The sequence below is a fragment of the Perognathus longimembris genome, chromosome 18 (assembly GCF_023159225.1).
Source record: "Perognathus longimembris pacificus isolate PPM17 chromosome 18, ASM2315922v1, whole genome shotgun sequence".
NCBI classification, from domain to species: Eukaryota; Metazoa; Chordata; class Mammalia; order Rodentia; family Heteromyidae; genus Perognathus; species Perognathus longimembris.
The window spans coordinates 13674137-13702089 of record NC_063178.1 but is presented as its reverse complement, the minus strand read 5'-3'; the positions used below and the strand labels follow the sequence as shown (position 1 = coordinate 13702089).

Below are 27953 nucleotides of genomic sequence, written 5' to 3'. Positions count from 1 at the left end.
CTCCAAATTTTCCCAAGTTTTAATGTCTAATGAACTGAAATGCCTTTTTTCAGATACTGAAAATGCAGACCCCAATATTTTATATGGCAGCCAGGAAATGTTAGAATAATTTTGTTAATAGGAAAGGAACATTTCTCCCATTATTCAGTGAATAGGTATGTAGACAAAGATGAAGTATAAGAGGACTAATGACTCCTACTGTACCATGTTTTCTGGCATTTTCTTATCTCTTCTGTGCAGTGCATAATGTCATGGGACCATAGTTATGTGATATGAATTCATTTGAATATTTAATTTTAAACTTCCTGTGATTATAAATATAATAGCTGAATATCAAGCAAAATTTTGTTATTCAGATGAAAAAGTATATAAAATGTTGTCACCCGAAACACCTACTACTAAAATTTTCACATATGTGGGATTATCTGCTTTGAGTTTATTTCATTAGTTTCAATGATACTTAAATCACACTGATTACTATGATTGCAAGCATTATTTACCACAAGATCCAGACATGCTATACAGAAGAAAAATAATATGAACTCATAATGTTAACACTGAAATAATAAAACAAAAATGTACAACAATCACTACAAATTTTGAGCTAGAACTGACTTGTCATTTCCACATACCTTAGTCATTGATGCCATACTTATATTTTCCCAAATAATAATAATAATAGTTATTTTTACATGTTCTTGGTTTTCTATTCAGAGTCACTAGTTCTTCCACCCAGGTCCTAACTTAGAGAACATTTTTTTTTGCCAGTCCTGGGGCTTGAACTCAGGGCCTGAGCACTGTCCCTGGCTTCTTTTTGCTCAAGGCTAGCACTCTGCCACTTGAGCCACCGTGCCACTTTTGGCCATTTTCTGTATATGTGGTGCTGAGGAATCAAACCCAGGGCTTCATGTATATGAGGCAAGCGCTCTTGCCACTAAGCCATATTCCCAGCCCTAGAGTACATTTCTGTATAATAAAGCACAACGAATGATTCATTTATTTTCTTATTGCTAACCTTCCTTGAGCTTTTATGTGCCATCTGCAAGTTGGATTCCAGCTGTCATCTCAGGATTTCCCTTCAGTCCTCTCTGGGGCCTCCACCTGGCTGCGTGGTGCTACACACTTCCCTTTCTCCATTTCCTCCTCTTCTTAAAACAGATGCTCTGGTGGTTCCCTAAGGAAATGAGCGCAGGTGATAGGCTCCCCCTCTCCCCAAACCTGCATGCTTGAAACTGTGATTATTTTACCACAATTACTTGCATGTATAGAGTCAACTATTATATTGCTCAATATATTCCTATTTATGAATGTATTAATCATATTTAGGAGTTTTATATTGCTTCTTGTAGAGTCAATTTCCTTTCCACTTCTGTCTTCTGTCTAGTCATATTGGTCTCTGCCTTTCATAGTAGACCTTTCCCTGGACGTCTGAGACTTGTCTGTTCATTCATAGTTAGGACTGCAGCTTGAACAGTTTGATTAGAATCTCTATTGCATAGCTGGGGCTCTGAACTTAGGGCTTCGTGAGCAGTAGCTGAGGGTAAGATTGGACTTCAAGTAGGGAAACCTATGAATACTAGGTCTAACATGTCTTCACACTTGGGGAGGTTAAAATTCCTTCAAGGAACCATTGTCAGGATTAATTTCTTTAAGTATAATGCACACATTACTTTACTTTGAAAATTTTTTTTTACATATTCAGTGTTTACTTTTTTTCTTTCTTCTCTCCAGTCTAATCAAATATTTGTTAGCTTTGTTCTGTCTGTGTTTTAGTTACAAAACACATTTTTTTTCAGGCCTGGGGGTTGAACTCATGGCCTGAGCACTGTTCCTGGCTTCTTTTTGCTCAAGGCTAGCACTCTACCACTTGAACCACAGCACCACTTCCTGCTTTTTCTATATATGTGGTACTGAGGAATCAAACCCAGGGCTTCATGTATACGAGGCAAGCACTCTACCACTAGGCCATATTCCCCACCTCAAAACACATTTTTTTAAAAGCCTTTTCTAACACCTGCAGGTGGAACAGGCAGCATTGAATGAAGTACACATTTCCTAATCCCTTCTTCAAGTAGACTAAACATAAACCCAGAGACCTAGCTGAGCATTCCGGCGGAAAAAAGGAAAAACTGTGCCACCTAAAGTGGGGGACAGTGAGACTGGTGTCTGTTTCTACCTCCCATGGATTTTTACAGCCCATCTTCTTTCTGTGCCTATCTCTATCTACTTGTATTCTGCGATTTGTAGGCTCAGGGTATAAAATGGATTAGAGGACAAGAATGGCAAAGCACTGTGGCTGCTTCTGAAAGCAGAAGTCTGTGCGATGGAGAGGTAACAGGACCATTCCCAGCCACTAGGATTCTTTGGGAAAGGCAGATGCAGAGGCAGGAAGGACATTGTTCTCACTTTCCAGCACATCTCCTTCGATTCTAGCTCCGCGTTGTCCTAGCCTATGTTCTGTATTATGGAGGTTTTTCTTATCTTCTGTTTCTTTGTGCTTTGCTTTGTGGCAGGGAGTGAGAATTTGAGTCTTAGATTGAGTATTCCTAGTCCTCTGAATTGATCGGGTTGTTTTCATATCCCCATCTCAAAAGCAGCATCCTGTTGTATGCTGAGAGGTCAGGGTATGTGGTGATCAGAGACTGGATCATAGTCTGCTCAATAAAGGACAGACATTTTTATTAAAGAAAAGCTTGAATCTTTTAGAATGGGACATATTCTTGTGCACAGGGTATTGCTGTGAGAGTTGGAGTCTTATTGCTGACTGTGAGCCAGGAAAATCCTTTCTAGAAGAATTCCAACCATTACTCAATTAGTGGATTATTGCTTTACTTCTTGATTATATTCACACTCTGAAAACCAGACATAATAAAATATTCACTTGGGGTTTTATACTTTGCCAATTATTATAGCTATGCAAATAGCTAAAGTTAATATTTTGAAATCAATAATGACCCCTTAAAAATCAAATAAGTAGGGAAGTTCAAGCTTCAGATCTATAAGTAATTAAGAAAGAACCATTATTTTATATTAAGATTGATTTTGTTCAATATTTAAAAATATTTGAATTATTGTGCACTTGAAATCACTAGAAAGTAACATTGAAGCCTTAATTTTGAATATTGAAAGTCCTGAGACATTGGTATAAAAATTGCCTGTCATAAATTCTGTGAACTTTGGGATAAACATGAGGGCACATCTACCTCACATGGGGGGTGCAATTTCCACTGGCAAATTATACAACAGCTTTTCCTTGGTTACTATGGGGCACAAAGACCTTCATTCCTACAAGACTTTTTCACTTTTTTCCTGAGGCCACAACACATTCCCAGGGTGTAGTAGGAGGATGGATACTACCTATGGTGCTAGGATCGGTGCTGCTCACTGTATCATGCTTGCACAGGGTTTCCATAGAGGAAGGTAGATCTGAGCTGAGAATATCACCTCCTAGGAAACACTGAGTTATATGGGTTCCATATTGAAAGGCCAAATTACTTCTCCAACAGGTGTACAATGGCATTCGAAGCAACTCCCCCCAGCTGGAGAAGCTGTGCAGCAGGGTGAACGCCAGCACTGAGATAAAGTCTTCGGGGAACACCATGAAAGTCGTGTATTTCACTGATGGATCGATGACCTATGGAGGCTTCACTGCTTCCTATACATCCAGTGAAGATGCAGGTAATGAGGGATGTCGTAATTACTCCTCCTTGTAACTGGGGATGCCTCACTGACACTGGCAACAGCCATAGAGGCTCCAGCATTTTCCTCCCTGTACCAAGTTATACCTGGAGTCCTCAACACAAGTTGATAAAAGTCCAGTCCACATAGGGAAAAAATTATCATTTCAGAAACAAACATGGTTTATGGTTTATATACCAAAATACCATTAGGTGAACTTCTAGCACAGTTCTATGTATAGGTATAATTAGGATTGGGTCCAATCCCTGGTTAATTCTTTGGGGCTGAAGAGACCATCTTGAACAGCAATAGTCTATGAAAGTAAGTACTTTTATTGGGGACAGATGGCACTCAATTTCGTTTTTTAGTCATCCATCCTCCTTCATATTTCTGGTGAAAATAAATGAAGGATTTGCCTTTAATATAGACTATTACATTTATGTATTATATTAATTTACCATATTAATTAAAACAAATGTGGCCTTGACTGTAAATATCTTCCTACTATTTTGGTCGATCTTGTTATCTAAAGGATCTTAAGTTTAGGGGGCATGGAAGTGAATTGATTTTTAAAGATTGCCTTATTTGTTTGGAGTATGAGGCATTCATCCATAAGTTAGAAGGGCCAGTTTTTTTATTACCTGAGAACTGTGTTGTCTTTTTGTTTTTTGCCAGTCCTGGGGCTTGAACTCAGGGCCTGAGCACTGTCCCTGGCTTCTTTTTGCTCAAGGCTAGCAATCTACCACTTGAGCCATAGTGCCACTTCCGGCCTTTTCTATATATGTGGTGCTGAGGAATTGAACCCAGGGCTTCATGTATATGAAGCGAACACTTTAATACTAGGCCATATTCTTAGCCCCCTTTATGGTCTTTTTGATCGAATCAAATTTTGGATCCAGTAGGCAATTGCAAATCAGACGCTACTCGGACCAGCTACCAGAATATTTGAGTATTCCTCTAAATAAAACATTCAATTGACAAAAAGCCAAAATTTGGAAGTACCGACATACAACCATGTAGTCTAAAACAACAGGAACTTTTTTTTTAAACCCACTTATTTGTAACTGTGAGCCAGGCAATTCCTTTCTATAAGAATACCAATCATCTCTCAATTAGTGAATTGTTGCTTTCTTTCTTTTCTTTTTTGCCTAGTTTTTCTTCATTAAACCCACAGTAATTTCCTTCATAATTTACAAGCTACTTATCTACCATCCTGATGGTGTATAAAAAAATGAGTGATGGTCGTGGCATGGTAATTCCTGCTTGTATTCCAGGGACTTGTAAGGCAGTGACAGGAGCACCGTTGTCCTAGGCCAGCTCATTTAAATTACTCTGAGACTCCATCTGAAAAAACAAAACAAAACAAAAAACAACTAAAAAATCAAGAGGGCTGAGGGTATGGAAAAATGTGAGACCCTAAATTCAGTCCTGTATAGCAAAAGCAAGCAAGCAAGGAAACAATAAAGAAGAAAAAAAATCCAGCTTGATAAAGTGATGATGGTATATTTATTTGAATTGCTGCCTCTGGATTGTTGGTACCTTCTCAGGATACAACTCTTACTGTTAATTTCTCTGTTGCCTTGTGTTTTCTTAGTGTGTGGTGGATCTCTTTCAAATGTCCTTGGAGGAGGCTTTACTTCGCCTGGTTTTAGTAGACTCACTAAGTATTCAAAGAACCTCAACTGTGAATGGACTATCAGCAATCCAAAACAAGATAATTCATCCATTTACATCCAGTTCATGCATTTTTTCCTGGAGAACCAACAAGACTGTCATTCTGATGCCCTTGAGTTTCGACTGGGTGAGTTGATTTAAAACAAACAAACCGTGCTGTTTATTTGTGATATTCTCCATATGCCTGGAGATGGCCAGTGATAAAGAGTTACATGCCTGCTATAGGCACCTAAGATCCAAAACAACTTTGGGGAAACAAAAGTTATTTCCAAGGCACTGAACTTCATGATTCTTCTTCATGATTAAGAGACGGATCAAGGGATAAGTGTGATGGATCACACCTGGAATCTTAGCAGCTCCTCAACCAAGAGCTGAGCACAGTGGTCCCAGCCTGCCATCCCAGCTATCTAGGTGGAAGGCTGAGACTGGGAGTTCTATCTCACCGGATAAAGCTGGATGTGGGTGCTATCGCCCTCCTTCCTACTACTGTGGGAAACAAAATAGGAGGATTGTAATCCAGGTGCAGGTGCAGGCCTGGGCATAAAATAAGAACCAATCTCAAAATGACCAGTGCAGAAATGTTCTTGAGGCATGGCATAACCTCGAGAGTGTGAAGTTCTGAGTTAAAACACAAGTAATGCAAAAAATAAAAAATAAAAAATAAGGAAGAAAGGGAAGGTGGAAGAGAGGAATGAAGGGAAGGAGAGAGAGAGGGCGAAGATTGGTGGAGGGGTACTTGATAAACTGAACTTCCCTTCCGAATTAAAAAAAAAAATACTATATCCAGCCAGGTGTAGTAGTTCATACTTAAAATCCTATCTTTCTGCTGCCTGAGATTAGGAAGATCCTAATGCAAAACCAAAATTCACAAGATGCCTTCTCAACAACTGAAAAGCTGGGCATGGTATAGCACACATATTCTAATTATCTGGGAAGCACTTAACCCATCCCCATCTTAAAATAATCAAAGTAAAAAGGGCTGGAGTCATGGCTCAAGTACCTGCCTTAAGTAAAGCCATGGGTTCAAATCCCAGTACCACCAAATAAAACCCTAAAAAGAAAACCCAACCAAACAAAACAACCCCATATTCATGGAAATAAATCACGTTTGCTTTTCTCTGGAACATTTTATTCACTAGCTTGCTCCTGTTGTTAAACACGTTCTCAGTTAATAAGTGAATAGAAGAGGAAACTGTACTGTCACAGCGTTGCTTAGCTCCATCCACTGTCTTCCAGACATTAAAAGAAGATTGAGGGCAGCAAAGCCAAATCAGTTGGCAGAGATTTTCTTGGTCAGCTTTCGAAATCACTGGTAGCCATCTTGGAGAAAGGGAAGGCAGAACTTTGCAAGAAGGAGAATCTCATAGTCTGTAGTCATAGACAAAAGACTCATCCTGGTTCTGAGAGGGATGCACTAGGATAAGAGCAAAGCAAGTTGTAGTTTGACAACGTCCAACCTGAAATTCTAGCAAAGGCTCTCCATTTATAAGGGCTCAAAACCCCCGGCTTAAGAGAACCCAGCAGAGGAACGACTATATATTAAATTTCAGTCTGTTAAATGCAATCATTTCTTTATTCCTTCTGGTTTAGACAGAATACTCTGTCTCACTGATTTATAAGGGCAGTGATGTTCAGCTGACAGAACAAATAGGGAGCAGATAAATGTGTGCTCTCGAGGTACTCTATAATTGTTAATCAAATTTCTGTGAAAAGTAATCTTCATAAAACACATCCAGTTCAAAGCTGACAGTTCTCAGTTTGAGTGCTAAATATTCTGTTCATTTCAGTTGATTGGGTACAGGAAAGAAATCTTTAAAATGTTAGGCATTTTTCACTTCCATCCTGGGGTGTATTTTGTCACTGTTCGTAATACACTTTGTCTCAGTGTTATTCCATATTTAATGAATTTTAACAAGGACAAACAATGGTATTAAAATAATATGTATGCATGCCTATGTACTTAAATGTAACCTATAGAAATCCCCTGTTAAAATACATAATAATTTATTGTTATTGCAAAGTTGATATACCAAGGTTGATATACCAAGTTATATCAACCAAAGTTGATATACTAAGCTACATAAGTCGGATGATGAGTACATTTCTTTTCCAGAAATGTCACCCCTTTCCTCATCCAGTTTTTCCATCCTGTCCCCACACACAAGAGTTCATTTCCAACATATTGTCCAGTGTGTGTCACTACTGCATTTGTTCACTCTTTGTCCCACCAGTTCTGTACTCTCCCACCCCCCATTACCCTCCCAACGACAGGTAAACAAACCAAACAAAAGGAAATGAAAAGAAAAATAGCAACAAAGAAAAGGATACCCACTTTCTACTTCCTGGAGTTCATTTCAACAAATACTATTTTCTGTGTTCAGCTGCGCCTACGTGTTCCTCTCCTACGAATATCCAAAAAGATTTCAAATTAATTGCAGCTGAACATGATACTATACCCTGTAATCCCAGTTCTCTGGAGCTGGAATAGGAAGATTGTTGAATTAGATGCCATTCTGGGCTACATCATGAGAATCTGTCTGAAAAATAAATTAAAAAATTGTTATTATTTATGTTCATATATGCTTAAACAATTATGAAAAGGCAAACTGAACAATCAGGAATCTATAGTTGAGCTCTGTCCATACCAAATGACATCTTTTGTTGTTGTTGAGCTTCCTTCCAGTGGAGAACTTAGTTCTTTTGCAGCTGGCTGAAGTACAATGAGCACTACTACATCTGAAATTATGTGTGTCAGTGAATGAGTGGAGTACTTTTTCTTATATGTTTCTACGTAATTCATTAAAATACATTTCTCTGTAGATTCTAAATAATATACTTGGTCTACTATTTTCTTCAGGTAATCCTGATGGGCCTCTGATAGCCCAATTTTGTGGTCCAACACGCCCCTTATTTCCATTAATTATACCTCATCCTCAAGTGTGGGTACACTTTTTCACCAATGATCGTGATGAGCGTTCTGGATTCAACATAAAGTATTTCTTTACAGGTAAGACTCAGCAATTAAGGTCTCAATCTCTGGCAATCAACTAATAGTCAATTTATATTTTTCCCATAAGATATATCCATGTAGGAATTACTATCCAGGAACTTAATAATTACTTTTATCTTTACAACAAAGTTACTTTAGAACCCAGGGTTTTGTGCTTCATACCTGTAATACTAGCTACTCGGGAGGCTGAGATCTGAGGCTCACAGTTCGAAGCCAGCCCAGGCAGAAAAGTCTGAGACTTAGCTCCAATTAACCACTTAACAGCTGGAAGTGCAAGTGTGGCTCAAGTGGTAGAGTGCCAGCCTTGAGCAAAAAAGCTGAAGTGCAGTCCCTGACCAACAAAAAACAGAAAAGGTACTTCCTGTATCTTTTTGTCTCTGATATTCCTTGAATATTCTAGGTAACCAATCTTTTCTTCTTTTTTCATGCCTTATTTCACTAGTTAGGATCGCCAACATAATATTGAACAGAAAAGACGAATGTATTGTGTTTCTGACCTCCACATAAATATTTATGATGTTTCATTGTTAAATAATTTGATTGTTCTTGGGTTTCAAAAAGCCCTTTGTCACATCAGAGAAAGTTTTTTCAGTTCTTAGTGTACAAAGAGTTTATTTTTTTAACAGAGGTAGTGTAAATTTTTTTCAGATGTTTTTCTATTAAGATGATAGTTTTCCACACATTATGGTCCTAGAACAATGTGACCCATCATACTGACATTTTTCTCTTGGAATCATTCTTTCATGGTTTGGACAAGACATACTTGGTCGGGCTGTTTGTATTGCTTATATTATGGCATGTTAGTTGAAATAGTTTTATGTTGCATTTGCACCTGTGATATTCAGAGGTTGTACGTAATAATTTAGCCCAAGATGGGCAGCATGAGTCCTTGCCACTACTCATGGTAATTAGAATGTTCTTTCCTCCTTTTTCACTAATAATGGCAGTCCTTCTAAATGTCAAACTTTGTATAAAGGTTTCATCTCCAGCCCTTCCTTATCTGGAAGACCAGTGTCATATGTTTCTTCCTACCTTGTCACCTAAAACTAATGATCCACCTCGAAGACAGGGGTCATGGTTGTTTATGCTCTGACTGACACACTTTTGTGTTTGACATTGTCCCTCTGAATCATGTTACAATTCTTCTAGGTAGATCTCAGAGAGTCCCTTTTTATTGCTATTTAGTTTGGCTCTGAATCAAGATCTATTTTGCTTATATTTTTATTTAGCATCTCTTCTTGTTATACCCAAAGGGCTCATTGAAGCATGGAGTAAAATTGGCTGTAACCATCCTGCCAGTTGATTTTATTTTCCAGTCAGGATTCATAGCAGTAGCATTTGTACTGAGTCTCAGATCTTGCCCATCAAATTTAGAATTGCATCCTCTTTTCAGCCAGATATGCTAATGTAAATGTGAAGTAATACTACAAGTTCATAATCAACTGGCACGTACTTAATTATGGACATGATAATTTTTTTAAGCTTACCTACATTTTTTGTGGCCTAATTGGTTTTCTTTTCTAGAATAAGGCAATGTCATTGATCTTGTCTCTAGTTCATTTACTGTCAATTATAAAATGTGTTCTTTTTCCTGTATACTAACCTTTGCTATGATTCTGTTTCATGAACACTATCTGGGATTCTGTTTGTTCTATTCTTCCACCAAACTTTGTTTTTGTATTTGTCTGCCTATTGTTCCTTTATTGTATTTATTTACCACATTTATTGATTGAATCATAAAGTATGATAATTATAGGTACAATTTTGGCTTGTAGGGTTTTTTTTTAATTGTATGCTATTTACAGAGTTATGCATCTAATTTCAGATTGTGGCGGAATCCAGGCAGGTGAGAGTGGAGTGATCACAAGCCCCAACTACCCTGGCCCCTACACCAACTCCTCCCACTGCGCCTGGCTGCTGGAAGGCCCTCAGGGCCACACCATCACTGTGAGTTCCTATCCCTGAGTGCCAATGCTGGAACAGGCATGAAGAGCAAGGAAAAGCAAGGAAGGGAGAGAGGGAGGGATAGAGGAAGGAAGGAAGGAAGGAAGGAAGGAAGGAAGGAAGGAAGGAAGGAAGGAAGGAAGGAAGGAAGGAGAAAAGAAACCTTTAATAAGGAAAAAGAATAGAAGGGAAGGGGGAATTAAAGAAGAGACAGGAAGCTGGGTGCTGATAGCTCATGTTTGTATCCTAGCTACTCAGATATGCTGGGATCTGAGAATCGGGGTTCAAAGCCATCCCAGGCAGAAAACTCCCCATGAGACAGCTTATGTCCAATTTATCACTCAAAAGCCAGAAGTGGAGCTGTGGCTCAAAGTGGCAGAGCACTAGCCTTGAGCAAAAGAGCACAAAGATAGTGCCCAGGCCCTGCGTTCAAGCCCCATGACTGACCAAAAAATAAACAAACCAACAAAGATTTGGAAGGACCGCTGCCTCGAGGTAGAGATCCTTATGCACACGCTTTTCTCGTCTACAGCTCACCTTTACTGTCTTTGATATTGAGAGACATGGGTCCTGTGCCTGGGATTCTGTCACCATCAGGAACGGTGGCTCCCCCACATCGCCTGTCATTGGCCAGTACTGTGGAACCACCAGCCCCGGGACAATACATTCGGGCTCTAACCAGCTTATGGTGATGTTTAACTCTGACCAGTCTGTGGCAGGTGGTGGATTTTATGCTACTTGGAGCACACAAACTATAGGTAACAGAAACCTTCTTTGCACTTCATTTTTTGGGACAATTATGCATCTTTCTTAACTAATTTAAAATCATTAGTTCTTGGTACCCAAGTAGAATTAGTTCCAAAATACCAACAGCTACCCAAGTCTTTAGGTAACCAAGGCTGTGGCAGCTGTGCAGAATCTGTGCACATCTTCATGGATACATTAAATCATCTTTAGCTTCTTTATCAATAAAATGCTAAGGAAATAGTGGCTGGACTGTATTGCTTAGGGAATAATGAAAAGAAAATACCTGAACATGTTCTATGCAGATGCACTTTTTTCCCCTAATACTTCTGGTCTGCAATTGGTTAGTCCGTGCATGCAGAATGACTGATACCGGTGGTTGAGTGTACACATGTTTTTTGCCTACTGTATGATGGATCTAGTTCTGAACAATCACACATATCATCTTATATAGCAAATTAGAAAAGATAACACACAAAATACATTTATGTATGTGTGTATATATATATCCACGTTCCACGTGTGTGTGTGTGTGTGTGTGTGTGTGTATAGAGATAGATAGAAAGTGGATAAATGTCATGATAATTTGCTCAGGACATATAGCTTATAATTGGTGGTGGATTTTTATATACACAGTTGCTTCTGGAAATTTTGAATTTAATATCTCATAGCTTATTTCTTATCGGCCAGAAGCTATGGTGGCCCTTCAAGGGATTTCTAACTAAGGACTCTTAAGTAATTTAAATGGATGTTTGACTCCAAGTAGTTTAAAATTTTCAGAGCTTACACACAGAAGGCTGGGGGGAGTTAAGGACAGAAAAATAAGTTCTCTATGTCACAAGATTCCTCAATTTGTATGTGGTCCCTTGATTAATAGAGAGCTACTGAGTTTTTATAGATGATAAGATGAGGTTTCTAGAAGTTTTAGAAAAACTCCTGTAATTTGTGGGTATTATAGTACAAACCTATGATTTAAATAGTATGTTTTATGGCTAAAAATATGTAAACCTTACAACTCCTCTCAAAAAAAAAACAAAAAGAAGGGGTTGTACTGGATACTGTATTTATGATTTCAATCAATCCTAAATATGACACAAGACAACATTTCATGGTAGAACCAGTTATTATGAAGATATTTTTATGAAGATATTTGTAGAACAAGTCAGACATTTTTCTCTTTGAACTGCATTTGCTGTCAAGGTTTTAAATGGGTTTTAGATAAACCCTCTGTTTCAATGGACTTAAAGGGAAATGGTTCACAGAAAGCCCTTTACTTGAATCTCATTTTGAGTTCACCTGTTTGAAAGTATGAAAATAGCCCCACATTTTTTTCTGTCTTTCAAATTCCTCTGACTTATTGTTATCCACCAGTCAGTTGCAGTATGAATGGGTGAGGTGGACAGTAGGTTAAATTGTGTCCTCATCTGTTAATGATAATAAAATACAGAAGTTGCATTGCTATGGTATAAGCACTCCTTTGCCTTAAGGGGAGATAAAGTATTACAGTTGTTTGAGGACAGATGGAGTCTCTCCTCTCCATAGGAAGGATTAAGTGGTCTCAGCTGCGATGTAATAAAGCATTAGGGGCTGAAGTTTCCTCTCTGTTCAATGTATCTACGTTTGTTGTATTCTTTCTGTGTCCCTGCCCTAAAGATGAGTCATGAGCAAGGAAAGATAAACCGAGATCTTATGTTTAGAAATGTAACTTTTCTAGCAGCCTTTGCTTTTCAAAATGGTTATTTTCCCTGAGGACTGATCACTTTTTTTCCATGAAAAAATTACTCAGGTTGTGGTGGCATATATCATTCGGAAAATGGCACAATCAGATCGCCACACTGGCCTCAGAACTTCCCCCCAAACAGTCAGTGCTCCTGGACAGCCATTGCCCACGAGGGTAGTCACTGGGAGATCAACTTTCACAGCAACTTCCGAATCCCCAGTGCAGATGCGCACTGTCAGCACAGCTTCGTGAAGGTGAGTGCACTTGTTTACTTTCCTTGAGGCAAGCAAGCCCTTGCAAACATAAACATGCAGGCTGGAGAAAACTCAGTCATCTCTCCAAGGAAGAAAGGAATACCTCACTGCTTAGATTTCTTGAATCTTAAAAGGAGACAATGCCACTTGGAATTAAAATTTGATTTTTCCTTTGCCAATGCCTAAGGAAAAAGTAACTAAATTGGGGAGACTTTTTCTGATCATTAATAATCTATTTTTCCCTGTGGAAATTAAGGGGGAAAGGCCTCTTTCCCCTCTTCTATCTGTCTTTCTTACCTCCCTCCCTTCTTTCCTTCCTTCCTTTTCCTCTTTCTTCCCTTCGCCCTCTCCTCATTTTCTTTCTTCTTTTCTTCCTCTTTTCTCTTCTTTCCACTCCCATCTTCTCTCCTCTCTTCTCCTCTCCCCTTCCCTGTTGTCCTATCCTCTTTCCCCCCTCCCCTCTTCTTCTCTTCCCTCCTCTCCTACCTTTCCCTTTCTACTTTCTTCCTCTTTTCTCTTCCTTTTCTCATTCTCATCCTACAGGAAAAATGCTTTTTACAATGGAAGCCAATATCATAGGCAAAAAATTAACATATGCTGCAAAAATTACAGGAGGTTGGAGAAATAATTGAATTTAAATATCTACAAACCAATAATCATAAGAAATGCACATTAAAATGATGGCAATGGGGCAGTCAGCAAGGCTTCACTTCTCCAAGTTATCTATTCTGCTTACATGCAGGGAGTTTTTTTCACTTTCCACCAATTTGGCCCCTGACTAGATTATCAGTTCTCCTCTGCTGTGCTAGTTATGTATTATATCACTAAGAGTGATATAATAGTGGGAAGACCATTGATCTTAAGGTCACACTAGCCTGAAATCCATTTATATTTTCCACTCCCACTATGCGCATGTTCTTTTATGAGCTAATTAAACACTTGGGCTCTAAATTATTCAGCCATAAAATGAAAAGGCTGATTCATACTTTACAATAGCTGTTTTAAGCAGAAGTATCTGGTATAATGGCATTAATAACCCTCAGAACTTGGAATATCAAATCACCTAATGAGTAGAAGTAGCTTTTATTTTATTTCACTGTCAATGTTATTATTATTTTATATCATCTCTCAAATTATGTCTTATATCTTATTGACCTACCATTCCCCTTTAAGTAAAAATCCAATACTATACATAATAAAATGCACTTAACAAGATAAGTGAGCACATTATTGGAGAAATGAGTCAGTAGTATATATGCAGACATAGGTAAAGCCCATAACTTCTCCATTTGGAAAAGTAGAATCTGAAAAATGACCCAGGCTCATTCCTCCCCTGGACTGATTGGAAATCCCACTGACAACATCACACAAGCCCAATACCAGTAACAAATGAGGTCAGTTGGAAACTTGAATAAATGCCATTAAACTTGAGACTCTGCTTCTGTCAAATGTTACCTGGGTGAGAGGAACGAGTAATGTCACTGAGAGACAGAACGAAGTCTAGAGGCTCCTCCTGTGTGCCTGTGAGCCTGAGACCTGCCCTAGCCGGGCAGATGGATAGTGTGGGCAAAGATCCAAGAATGTTCTTTGTCCTCTTAAGCCAGAGATGGTCCACTGCTCTCCAAAATATCGGGATGTCAAGGGATTCTGGCTTTTGAGTTGAGAAACACACACAGGCCCAGCCAGGTGAAGTGCCCTTCATCTGGTCAGATAACACCAGCAAGATTTGTTTGAACCCCAGCAGCAGCATACTAAACCAGACAGGCCCAATTGATTCTGACAATTGACGAGCCACTGACTGGGATCAGAGACCATTAAAGTATGCAAGGTCACAGATTAAGCATAAACAGAGTGACATCATCCTACTAAAAATGCAATTGCCTTTCCTAATATATTCAATAAAATGTCCAGAATACAATAAAAATGATTTCATCATATATAGCAAGAACACAGAGTGAGGAGGAAAATAAAATGATGTCAACACTGCAATAAATCAGATGTGGGAATTTTGTGACAAGGATTTTGAAATAGCTATCATAAAAAAATATTTGAACCATTGCTGACACAGGCTCTTGAAATAACTGAAAGGAATAGAAAATCTCAGTAAAGAAGCAGTACTTAAAATAAAAGCCCAAATGGCAGTTAAGGACTTGAAAAATACAAAAGGAATAAGTAACTTACTGTTGATGACAGATAATAGAATACCTTGGAGGATGGAACTTTAGAATCCCCCACCTCTGATGAATTATTAGAAAATACACTTAAAAACATATAACAGAGACATCCATGAGCAATATTTCAGCATTACAGCGCTATTAGACTGAGGGGATGCAAGTGAGAGAGTAGTTAAAGAAATAATTAATGCTGAGGTAAAAGCATTGTTGACACTAACTTTGACAACCAGAAAGTTATCCTTCCAGAATAAGGGAGAAATATAATGATATCATGTAAAGGAAAACAGAAAGAAATTATCCCGAGGGGATCTATCATTGAACATAGTTAGTGGAACATTTCCAAACCAGATGAAACGATTCAGGAAGGAGTCTTGGAACATCAACTTTAAACTGAGAATACTAAATACAGCAGGGAAGAAAGCTAAAGACATACAGATCAGAAAAAGAAGAAATGAAACTGTCAGGATTGCAGAGATGGCTGTTTTCAAGGCAGATATTTTTTATTCTTACTGTAAGGGTGATTTATAAAAGGGAGTCAGGTAAAGTGTACATTTCTTTCCTTTTTGCAAAATTCTGGACACTGTCCAATATTTTTTGTGCCTGCCCTGGGGCTTAAACTCAAGAAATGGGTGTCATCCTTGGGCTTTTGTGCTCAAAGCTAGCACTCTACTTGAGACACAGCTTTATTTCTGGTTTTTTGGTGGTTATTTGGAGCTAAGCATCTCACAGACTTTTCTGCCCAAACTGACTTCCGGCTAGAATCCTCAGATCTCAGCCTCTTGAGGCTGAGGATTACAGGTGTGAACCACCAGTGCCCAATGTGAGCCACCAATGCCTGACTTGAAAATGGCAATCCCCTTGAAATGGAAGACAGAAGCGAGAGTTAGCTGACATTCCGGAGCCAAATACAAATGTCAAATGCAAATTTAATGACTGTGACTAAAGTATAAGCACTCTAACGTTTCAGGAAATTGTCCTTTTAAAAACTTGAGATTCTGTGGCTTATACCTGTAATTCTAGATGCTCAGGAGGCTGAGATCAGAGGAGCACTGTTTAAAGCCAACCTGGGCAGGAAAGTCTGTGAGACTCTTATTTCCACTAACCTACAATAAAGTAGAGCTAAAGCTCAAGTGGTACTGCACTAACCTCGAGCAAAATGAGCTCAGAGACAGCAAATATTTATCTCTTCATTTGTTTTCTGTTTGGTGAATATAGTACAGGTATCTATCTCTTAGTATATTTATAATTTTATGAAATTATTATGTGTATAATGTGTATATCTTTATAAAAATGTATACAACTTCTGCACACTGTCTCACTGGATAGTTGACTCCGAGGAAGAAGCTCTTAAGAGTTCCATTAGGTGAAATTGGAGTGTTAGATAAAATTTATCTCTCCTGACATTTTTATGAACCATAGTCATTTGGCAGAGCATCTGCACTTTGGTTCTCAGTAGCCCTAGTACCAGGTACCTACTACCTTTAATAAATAGCAAATATAATTTGTCTGCCATGAGATGACCAACAGGGGGTACCCAGTCTCCGAAAATCAATAGAAATGACACAGCTTTAAGGAACTGAGCACTACTCTATCAGCACAATGTATCAGAACTACTTCATACGTCTTCCCACTGACTGATTTCCCAGCTGAAATGTTTCTTTTTGTGGCTCAAGGTTTTACTGCTCTTTTTTTTTTTAAAGGAACATTCTCGAAAGAGATATATTTGCCACGAATAGCTTTGTATGATTTCATATGGAAAAATGTTGAATAATTTTCAGTGATGGTCTTGAACCAAGTTTTCTCATGGGGTAGGAAGTAGGGAGTTTCCTATGCATTATAGATTGTTTATCGGCATCCCTGCTCGCTTCCTGTTACCTTCCCTTCAATAAATGTGATTAGTAATGCATCCTCATATTACCCAGTGTCCCTTGAGAAGAAGCTAGAGAGTGTAATTGACTTTGTTTAAAGAAAATCTCACTCCAAGCCAGGAGCCTGTAGCTTGTGCTTATAATCCTAGCCACTCAGGAACTGAGATTTGAAGGTGATGCTTCAAAGCTAGCCTGAGCAGGAAAATCTGTGAGACTCTTATCTCTAGTTAACCACCAAAAGGCCAGAAGAGGAACTGTTTCTCCAGTGTAAAGCACTAGCTTTGAGCAAGAAAAAAAAGAAGTCAGAGACAACACCCAGGCCTTGAGTTCAAACTCTAGTGCTGGCACACACACACACACACACACACACACACACACACACACACACACACACACAGAAAATCAACACCTAGATACATAGAAATGAACAGACTTCGTAGAGGCATGTAGAGTGAGATAGGCTATTTTAAGATCAGCTAACAAATAACCATTCTCTTAAAATAATCATTCCTTAAAAAATATTGTGGATTTGCATGTCTCCCATACTTTTCTACTCCCATACTTTTCTATATGTATATCCGTACTGTTAGTTTGAAGTGTCAGTACATTAAAACAGGAGAAAACTAAGCATAAAGTCTTGTTTATGGGTCTGCTAGGTGTGGTCGGGAACAGAGGAGAACAATGACACTCTGCTAGCCACCGTCTGTGGGAACGTAGCCCCGAGTCCTATCATCACGCCTGCAAATACGTTCATGGCCGTCTTCCAGTCTCAGGAGATGCCAGCTCAAGGATTCTCTGCATCCTTTGTCAGCCGTAAGTAACACGGAATACCAAGCCCACAGGATATTGAAAGAGTATAGGAGCCAGCAGCCAGTGGCTCTTGCTTGTCATTCCAGCTGTATTTCTCATAAGACCTTTTGAGAACATAGATGGAGGAAAGAACTATGGAAGGATGATACTGACCAAGATTCATTGTACATGTTGCATTGTACATGTTGCATTGAAACCCTTTTGAGCAACTACTTAAAGACAATAAAACAAACAAAAATTTAAAATTTAAATAAATACAAAAATTCTTAAGGATATAAAGTGCCACTCAGGTTCACATCACTTTTAGTCAGTTTTATTGCTTAACCTCCAAGAACCAGATTCAACCTTTGCTAATTATCCTTTTTACCATATCGTAATACTAAGGGATTTCCAATTTATGTGTGGTAGAATATCTATTGCTGTGCACCTGAAATTCCCTAGCATTTCTAAAGATAAATAATGCTGTTATTTGACAGGTATGTTTATTTTATTTTATTTTGCATGTCTATTTTAAAACCAAAGCATCATTTGTATAGCTAGTGCTTCTTTCACTTGAAGTATCTTAAGAAAATGTCTCTAGAAAACTTAGGCATCGTTCCCTTACCAAGGAAATAGATGCTACCTTGAGAGCAAGGGTTCTAACGATGCTCTTCGTTCCTCTGTAGGATGTGGACGCAATTTCAATAACCCTCTGGGTTTCATCCTCTCTCCAAACTTCCCAAAGCAGTATGACAATAACATGAATTGCACTTACACCATAGAGGGTGATGTTCATACTCTAGTCACCCTGATTTTTGTGAATTTCCAGCTGGAAGGTAAGATTCTTTTCATTTCTTGGTTTTGTTTTATCACTTCTGCAGAATAAACTGAGATGGTGTGTTCTTCAACAAGCATCTCTATCTCGAGTTCAGATTATTTCCATGTCACATAGGAGTGAGACCATGCAGTATGTGTCTTTCTGTAGATGACTTATGTCCAGTTTATCCATGCTGTCACAAACAATGAAATTTCATTCTTTTATTATTACTGAGTAGTATTCTCCTTACTCTCTCTCTCTCTCTCTCTCTCTCTCTCTCTGTGTGTGTGTGTGTGTGTGTGTGTGTGTGTGTGTGTGTGTTGCCCATTTATCCATTAATGAACTTTGGTATTTCAATGCCATGACCATCATAAGTCATGCTGCAATCAATATAGGGACATAGATATCACAACATACTTTTTCTTTTGGATACATGCAGAAGTGGAGTTACTTGATCATTATGGTAGTTTTCTTTTTCTTTTTTTCTTTTTTTAAATTTTTTATTATCAAACTGATGCACAGAGAGGTTACAGTTTCATACGTTAGGCATTGGATACATTTCTTGTACTGTTTGTTACCTTGTCCCTCATACCCCCTCCCCCTTCCCCCCCCTGAGGTGTTCAGTTCGCTTATACCATACAGTTTTGCAAGTATTGCTTTTGTTGTTGTTTCTCTTAATTTACCCTTTGTCTCTCAATTTTGGTATTGGTAGTTTTCTTTTTAATTTGTTGAGTAAAGTTCACATTTTTTCCACAATGGCTGTGCCAATGTAAATTTGCACCAATAGTATAAAGAGCTCCCTTTTCTCTATGTCATAACCAGCACTTATTGTTTGTCTTTTTATCATAACCAAGGAAGATGAGAATATTTTTTTTTCCTCAAGCAAAAAGATGGATTTATTGGGGAAGCAAAAAGTATACTGACTGGCCAGGGTCACGGCCCAGACTTGGGAGCTGGGACCGAGCGCCCCAGGCCATGCTCGGGGTCTTGTTATAAAGGCAAATACCACATGATCAAGCCTGCCACAGGCAGGTGGCCAACGAGGTGACAACACTTACAGAGCATGCCAGGTCACATGCAGGTGGCCAATGGAGTTACAATCTGCCTCATAGCAACCTATCATTTTTGGCAGGGTCACAGGATGCCGGTGAATAGGCCTACTCATGGGAGGGCACAGGTTTAACCTTGAGCGTTCCACTATGCAGATGGTCAAGCAGTTTACACAATCTTATCACAGCCAAGGGGAACTTCCCTGGATAGGGCGGTGGAGATCTTAGTAAAGAGGGAGTTGGCTTCTGCTCTCTTTAATGTAAGATGGAGTTAATCCATAGCCAATGATGACTATGGCCTGATCTGACCTCCATATTACATTCCCCCCTTTTTTTCCTTGTAAACATCATTGATTTCTCTTTTGGAGAGGTTAATCTTGCCTGGACTGTAGTGACTCCACCCACGGGCTGCTGGGGAGGGCAAGGATAAGACAAGAGCCAGTCTGATAGGACTGCTGCTCTTAAGCTTGCACCCAGAAAGAAACAGGTTATCTGTAAGGTCCACCCCCAGGAGGGCTGCAGATGTTCTCATCTGTTTAAATCTCCATCCTGTTACCTAGGCAACTGGCATACCTGGAGGCAATTACGTCCCTCCTTTCTCAGCGGTCATACCCTAATCCATCTGGACACACTCTAATACACTTGGACACACCTCCCACCCCAGGCATGGCCTGGGAGTGACTCTCTAGCCTGCCATGCATGTTTTCCAATTTTCTTAATAGAGCTAGTCAACTCCAGTCAACTCAGAGGAGTGGGAAGGTTACCACAGAAAGAATGTTCACCCAAAATCTTAGTTTCAGAAGATCCAAAGTGGCCTTCTAGCAGGAATCAGCTGCTTGTGATGGAGTCCCATCTGCTTTTACCATGGTAAAGGTACTCAGGATGCAGATGTAGATTCTTCCAGATGACTGTCAGGCCGTCCTTGATCTTAAAAGAATATTCTTAAGTAAATTACAAATATTCCTTAAAGGTGAAGCAGGAGCAGAGGTAGTACTCTTCTATATATACCAACCCAACGTGATAATGTATCACCTAAAGAAAGTAAGTCTAAAATGTGTTGTATGTTAGCAAAACATTTTATTTAGTCATTTGGACTAAGATACTTAACACATACAGGAAAACACACACACAGAGCCATTCATACACTGTAAATTAAGCAGTGAGATTAATTGTCTTGGTGAGCCATATCAGGTGCATAATAACTATCGAATGAGTGGGTGGGTGAAGTAGATTGATTCATATATGTGCTCTGCTTTCACTGAACATGACCATAGCATGTCTTTTCATCTCCCTTCTCTTGGTGATCTTCTTCTCCCAGTCTTTATTCCTCCGAGCTGAAGTTTTTTTTTGTTTTTGTTTTTTTTTTTTTTGCCAGTCCTGGGGCTTGGACTCAGGGCCTGAGCACTGTCCCTGGCTTCTTTTTGCTCAAGGCTAGCACTCTGCCACTTGAGCCACAGCGCCCCTTCTGGCCATTTTCTGTATATGTGGTGCTGAGGAATCGAACCCAGGGCTTCATGTATACAAGGCAAGCACTCTTGCCACTAGGCCATATTCTCAGCCCAGAGCTGAAGTTTTTTAACACAAGTAACACTGTGTGTTTTACAACTATAGAGAACAGGCTGGTGGCAAGTGAACAGAGGAACTGCTGGTTTGGGCCTGGCTCTGGCCCAAACTTCCTGTGACACAGGAAGTAAATTTAATTCCTCTCTAGTAGATAGTTGTTTTAACCTGTCACACACACACACACACACACACACACACACACACACACACACACACACAGTTTAGCCATAGTCAAAATTTCATTCTGTTTGGGACAGTGTCTTGGGCAGAGAAAAGTTCAGGAGACACTAGTAAACCAATAATAATGCCATAAAAATGCAGGGTTGACACCAATGGTATATGTGTTAGTACAAGGAACCCCATTCCCGCCTTACACATCAGCTCTGTGAGCTTAGTTCACAGGGTGTAATAAAGGAGCAATCCTAAGTCTGGAGTTACTGACATGAGCTGTGGGGGAAGAGCACGGCATTTTAGGATGAGTCACAATGCCAGTCCAACCACGTGACTGTGGGCAAATCACCCCTTTGCTCTAAAACCAGAGTCATGCACCATGCAACGCTGACTCAGTGGACAAGGCTTCACAAGGTGACAGCGGTCCCATGACACTCTAGAGCCTACTGACATTGCTACCATGCAGACTACTGTAAGTTCTCTCTATGCTGTTTGCACAATAATAAGTTACTTAATGACACATTTTTCAGAATGTGAAGAAGTGTGTGACTGTAGTTATGAAAATCTATTAATGCTATTCCACTAAGGAACTTGCTAATCCCCACCCAGTTGAACAGACTGATTTTTTTTCCAGTTAGATGATATCCTTGTGGTAATGTCTGTGACATTTCCGGTGTTACAAGTACTTAGCATTTTTAAACTGCTAAGTGGGTAATTTCTAGCTGTAGATTAATTGAATTACGATGAGTCCCCCAAAGGGCAACATTAATCAAGTTTATAATTAGATTCTTATCACTGACCATATCAATGATGACAGGTATTGAATACTACACACGTTAGAGATTCATTAGCTACAGTGAAAATAACCTTTTCTCTGGCTCTTCCTGAGGGGAACCTGGGTGCACTTTTATCCTGATACGCCTGAGAATCACTCAATAGGAAAGTCATAGTTTTGCGGAAGGAGCAATGGCCTTTCTAGCTCCTCTGGGCAATGGGAATGTGTTGACTCTGAGTATTTCTGATCCCAACACACACACACACACACACACACACACACACACACACACACACACACACACACACACACACACCCCAGAGAACCATTGTTGACATGGGTAGGAGTGCAAGGTCTAAAACTGGTGGCATAGCATAGCACAAATGGTGGAAATGCCATGGGAAGATGGGCTCTCCCGGGCTTCAGTGCATGCTGGGAAGTCCTCTTCTCCCTGCACTCTGTCTACTCCATGCTAATACCAGGTTTGGGGGAGATCTGCTGATACACAGCGTTGCTGGGCCTACCAGGAGGTCATGGCTTTCCAGTGGGCCACTTCCCACTCACACAAAGGACCTTGATCTAAATCTCTGCTCTTTCACATCAGCTTAAGCACATCTAGCTTAATAAGTTTACATTCCCTGTGCTATCTATTCTTCTAGACTGTTAATGTTTATATGTATTTGGGAATAAGGTGTTATTTAATCCTTACTTTGTTTTCTCAAACACTAAATAATCCAGAAGTATATTTTTATGATCTTGTCATTGATGTAGCCAAGTAGCTGCCCTCAAGCTACTTGATAAATCCTGTCTATTTCCTTTAACTTTGTACATGAAATATTTAGCAAATGAGGTAACCTATAGCAAGATAGAGCCTTAAACCATTTTTCTACTGTTAAAATGGATATGTTCAGGCACTGGTGGCACTACCTGTAATCCTAGCTACTCAGAAAGAGGCTGGTTCCAAGGTTTACAGTTAGAAGCCAGATTGGGCAGGAAAGCCTGTGAGACTCTTATATCTAATTAATCACCAAAAAACTGCAAGTAGAACTGTGACTCAAGTGGTAGAGTGATAGCCTTAAGCTGAATAGCTTAGGAACAGGGCCCAGGCCTTGAGTTCAAGCCTTTGGACAAGCAAACACACACAGAAAAAGGGATATAACACTGCATCTTTTTAATAATGAGTGTTTTTGCTTTTTTAAATAGTAGTACTCAGTACATATGCATGCTAAAGATGCTATGTTTCCATAAGCCATACTCGCAGTTCATGTTCCCAGTCCTAGAAGTTCTGTCTCTTTGCTAGAGACTAGGTGACTAGGTCCCACTCTATATTTCAGGCTTACTAGAACTCAGAATTGTCTCAGCCTGCTTGGAATGCTGGGATTATAGACACACACTACCACTACCACACTAAAGAAATTTAAGACAAAGCTCTATATTGAGGTCAACCACAAACTCAATATTTCTCAGGTCCAGGGTAACACTAGAGATGCATTGGCCAGCAGAGAATAACTTAGCTCATGGGATGGGACCATGTACTTTTTCCCATTGTCCTCAAGGTATGCACCCTACAGTCCTCAGAGGGACAGGCTAAGATTTCCAGAGCAATTGTCTGGGAAGTCCTTCCTATGGTTTGCCTAAATTCTCATTGCATAGCTCCAAAGTCCTGGTTTACAAACTACATTTAATGCAATACTGAGAAGAGAAGTAAAGAAAATTCAGTTTGGCATTGTTTTCTTCAAGCCTTTTGCTCAACAAGAAGCATAATCATTGAGTGAGTGACACCAGTTGTATGTCACATTTCATTTTTTTTTTCTTGTCAGTTGTGGTACTTAAACTCAGGGCCTTGGCACTGAGACTCATTGTGTTCAAGGCTAGCATTCTACCAGTTAAACTACAGTGAAATTTTTGGTTTTTGAGGAGTTAATTGGAGATAAGAGTTTCATGGGGCTATTTCTGCCTAGACAGGCTTTGAACTGCAATCCTCAGATCTCAGCCTCCTGAGTAGCTTGGATTACAGGCGTGAGCCACCAGTGCCTGGTGATTTCCTTCCATTTTATGGGTTGTTTTATTTTTTTGTGTGTGAAAGGGTTTTCAATTACTTGTCATTTTTTCTTTTTGTTTCCTCAATTCTTTCTAAAAATATTTCTAAATGTGTGCATATTACAAAAATTTTTTTTAAGAAATTGGGTAATGGTGACCTTCACACTGGATGTAATATATTTTCCAGTGGTGTATGTCTGTCTGATGTATCCATTCCCCCAAGAGGAGACCTGCAGAGTGGAGCTCATATATGATTGACAGATGTCAATCATCACTTCCCTCTAAATCACTTGCCTGTCCCTACAATCTTTTCCTACTCCACCAAATCTTATCTACAGAACTAAAATACAGTAGTCCAAAGGATTATCCCTTGTGTTTAGTCTTTTTTGGGGGGAGGGGGCATTCTTTTTTTTTTATTTAAATAAAAATCAGCTGGAGTCTAACGTTTATGTTTTTTTGCTGAATTACTTATCCGATTTTCTTTTTTATTTTCTTCAAGTATTTAGAATCCATGTGAAATTCAGAATTAGGCATTGTACTGTCATAAAACCTCCAACGTGCAATCAAAAGTAAATTTGAATATATTACCATATAGCCTTAATCAGAAGAGCAGAGAGTAACCATAAAAAAAATCATGAGTTCCACCACTCAGAGTTTGAAGCAGTAACTATGTATGAAATTATTTACTGAAGAGCTGTAAGAATGGTGGTTGCTCCCAGTCCTGTGATATGGGCTCTGGTCCAGTGACAAAGTACTGTTCAGAGTCAGGGTGTTCATCTTCCTGACAAGTTCTTATGTCTGACTGATGCTACATCTGGGCAATAAACTACGTTTGATTTTTAGCATCTTCCTGAAAGCACTTTATCCAGACTTGAACAAAGTTCCTATCTTTCTTTAAAATTTTGTCATGCCAACTGCATTCTGTATTGTAGTTGACAAAAATCTAATGCATAGATAGATAATATATAATGTATAAAATATATGCAACTAGCTCCTCTTATAATTATGGAAATGCGTTTAATTATTTTCTGATGCCTGTGATCATCATTATCAGGTAGCTTCTAATCTTTGAACTAACACATTGATGTGCTATACCTTAGTTTGATATATCACTAAAAAATGTTTTTGAAGAATGCTGTATATAAAACATAGAAATGCATGATGCTGTGTTGTTTTATATTAATTGAATCTGAATTACAATCTGAATCTGAATACATGAGTTCCCAATTAATGTTAGAACTCTACTTGCCAATAAAATTGAGCAGGTCAGATAGCAAATGTCTTTTTTTTTCAGTATTTGATTTATTTTATTTATCATAACAATGCATTCCTGAAATGAAAAATGGATGATTATATTCACGTAGCAGAAGGCTCAAGCAGCAGGTCTTGATTCTATAGGTTTTATTTTTTATTTTTTTGCCATTCTTGGGTCTTGAACTCAGGACCTGAGCACTGGCTTCTTCTTGCTCAAGGCTAGCACTCTACAGTTTGGGCCACAGCACCACTTGTGGCTTTTTCCATATATGTGGTGCTGAGTAATCAAACCCAGGGCTTCATGGATGTGAGGCAAGCATTCTTCCACTAGGCCACATTCCCAGCCCCTTTATAACTTTTTATTTATGATATTTTCTATTTTCTTAGGTAAATGGAGGTTGGAATATATATTTGTTTTGTAATTAGGAAAAAAACAATGCAGAGTGTTACAATGATTAAATTCTTGGCCAGTGATGTTTCTATAAACATTGCAAAGAATTGTGCATTAAAGAGCAAGCCCCCCCCCCCTTTATTTTTGCCATTTCTGGGTGGACTCATTGCCTGAGCACTGTCCGTGCTTCTTTTTATACAAGGCCAATACTCTACCACTTGAACCATAGCTCCACTTCTGGCTTTTTCTGTTTATGAGGTGCTGAGGAATCAAATCTAGGGCTTCATGTATATGAGGTGAGCACTTTACCACTAGGCCATATTCCCAGCCCACAACAAGACCTTTTGAATGATCTCTAATTGTAGGAGTCTCTCATCCATACAGAGCTTTGAGCAATGTTTCTTAGTAGGAGAAATACTAGCATGTTGGCTGGGGTAAAAAAATTTTTTTTTTTTAATCAGGAGGGATCAGAATGTGGGTAAATATATTCAGGTGTTGTCAAATATCCCCTGGAAGGCAAGATTAACTGTAGTTTATAATCACTAGGTCAAAGGAACTATTTTGTAAATGGTAAAATTCTGGATTGGTTTAAAGTAGAACATTCTCCCTGTTTTCTCATGATGTATCTGTTTGTTGTCTGGGCTTTCAACAGTATACAGAGCTCCATGTTGACATAGCAAAATACCTTGATACCTTGAGACTCCTTTCATTTCATCTCTCTACAAGCATAGTCCTAACATGTTGCTTTCATGTATATTGCTTTGCTGGTCTGTGGCACATGGGATTCTAATCCTGGTTGTTCCTTGCTCTGTCCAGCTCGCTCAGCTGTCACGGGAAGCTGTGATAATGATGGCTTGCACATTATCAGAGGCCACAGCCTCTCCTCCACTCCTTTTAGCACACTATGCGGCTCAGACATCCCGAGAAGCCTCACCGTGGCTGGCCCAGTGTCACTCCATTTCTACTCTAATTCACACATCACAGGCCACGGGTTCAAGATTTCCTACAGCATAAACCGTGAGTAGTTACAACGATGCTCTTTGTGTTTTGTTTCCCATGAAGCATTTTATTGTGATCCATCACACATTACCACATCACAAAATGATTTAGAGTTTAATGAAAAAAAAAGATCAATTAGGTATACTATACAACAAATACTAAGGTATTCTTTTTTCTAAAAGATCTTCCCATAAACTTCTTATGGAACTACTCTCTCAAAATCAAATGAGAAATTGAGATTTCTTTTTAAAGATAAAAATGAACATTGTTGGGGCTGGGGATATGGCCTAGTGGCAAGAGTGCTTGCCTGGTATACATGAGGCCCTGGGTTCAATTCCCCAGCACCCCATATATAGAAAATGGCCAGAAGTGGTGCTGTGGCTCAAGTGGCAGAGTGCTAGCCTTGAGCAAAAAGAAGCCAGGGACAGTGCTCAGGCCCTGAGTCCATGCCCCAGGACTGGCCAAAAAAATTTTTTTTATCTGAATATATTCTGTTGTTTTGCTTTCAGTAACCCCTGTAATTCTTTCCAATCGATACTCAGCACTATCTTCACCACATTCCTTTTGCTGTCCTTTTCATCACTTAGTTCTTAGTTTGGGTGCTTTTTTTTTTTTTTTTTTGGTGGGGAGGGTTATTCTGAATTCACCAAAAGCATGTTCCTAAATCACTTAATTACTATGAAAACTAGTATTTAGAATATCCTTATGAAAGAGTCTTTTGGAAAAGGATACACAAAGGACCCAGAGCCTAAAAGAAAAGACTGACACATTTGATTATTTATCATGTATAATTGCTTTGTGGTAAAGGAGAAGTCAAACCACCAACTGGAAAGGGATGTCATAGCTGAGAAGAAAATCATAAATTTATATTTCCTTCTCTCGAATCACTTTCTCCTGCTGGGCTTCTTTGCTGTCAGTATTTCTCCCTTCAATTCTCCACTACGGTAAAAATGGCACACACTCTTGTTAAAAAGTTTCCTGGTCCTATTTTGTCTTTAGCGGAAGAAACCCTTTGCAAAAAGTAGAATGTTACAGAGTT

At 39.1% G+C, this 27953-nt stretch overlaps 1 protein-coding gene across 1 annotated transcript in view; it reads left to right on the top strand.

Moving 5' to 3' along the window:
* Cubn (cubilin) overlaps nucleotides 1-27953 on the top strand; it is a 203154-nt gene that overhangs the window by 146894 nt on the left and 28307 nt on the right. Inside the window, 9 exon segments of the mRNA XM_048368018.1 lie at nucleotides 3507-3678; nucleotides 5273-5479; nucleotides 8210-8359; nucleotides 10188-10309; nucleotides 10839-11064; nucleotides 12837-13024; nucleotides 17723-17879; nucleotides 18542-18691; nucleotides 26732-26932. Coding sequence (XP_048223975.1) covers nucleotides 3507-3678; nucleotides 5273-5479; nucleotides 8210-8359; nucleotides 10188-10309; nucleotides 10839-11064; nucleotides 12837-13024; nucleotides 17723-17879; nucleotides 18542-18691; nucleotides 26732-26932 — 1573 coding nt within the window.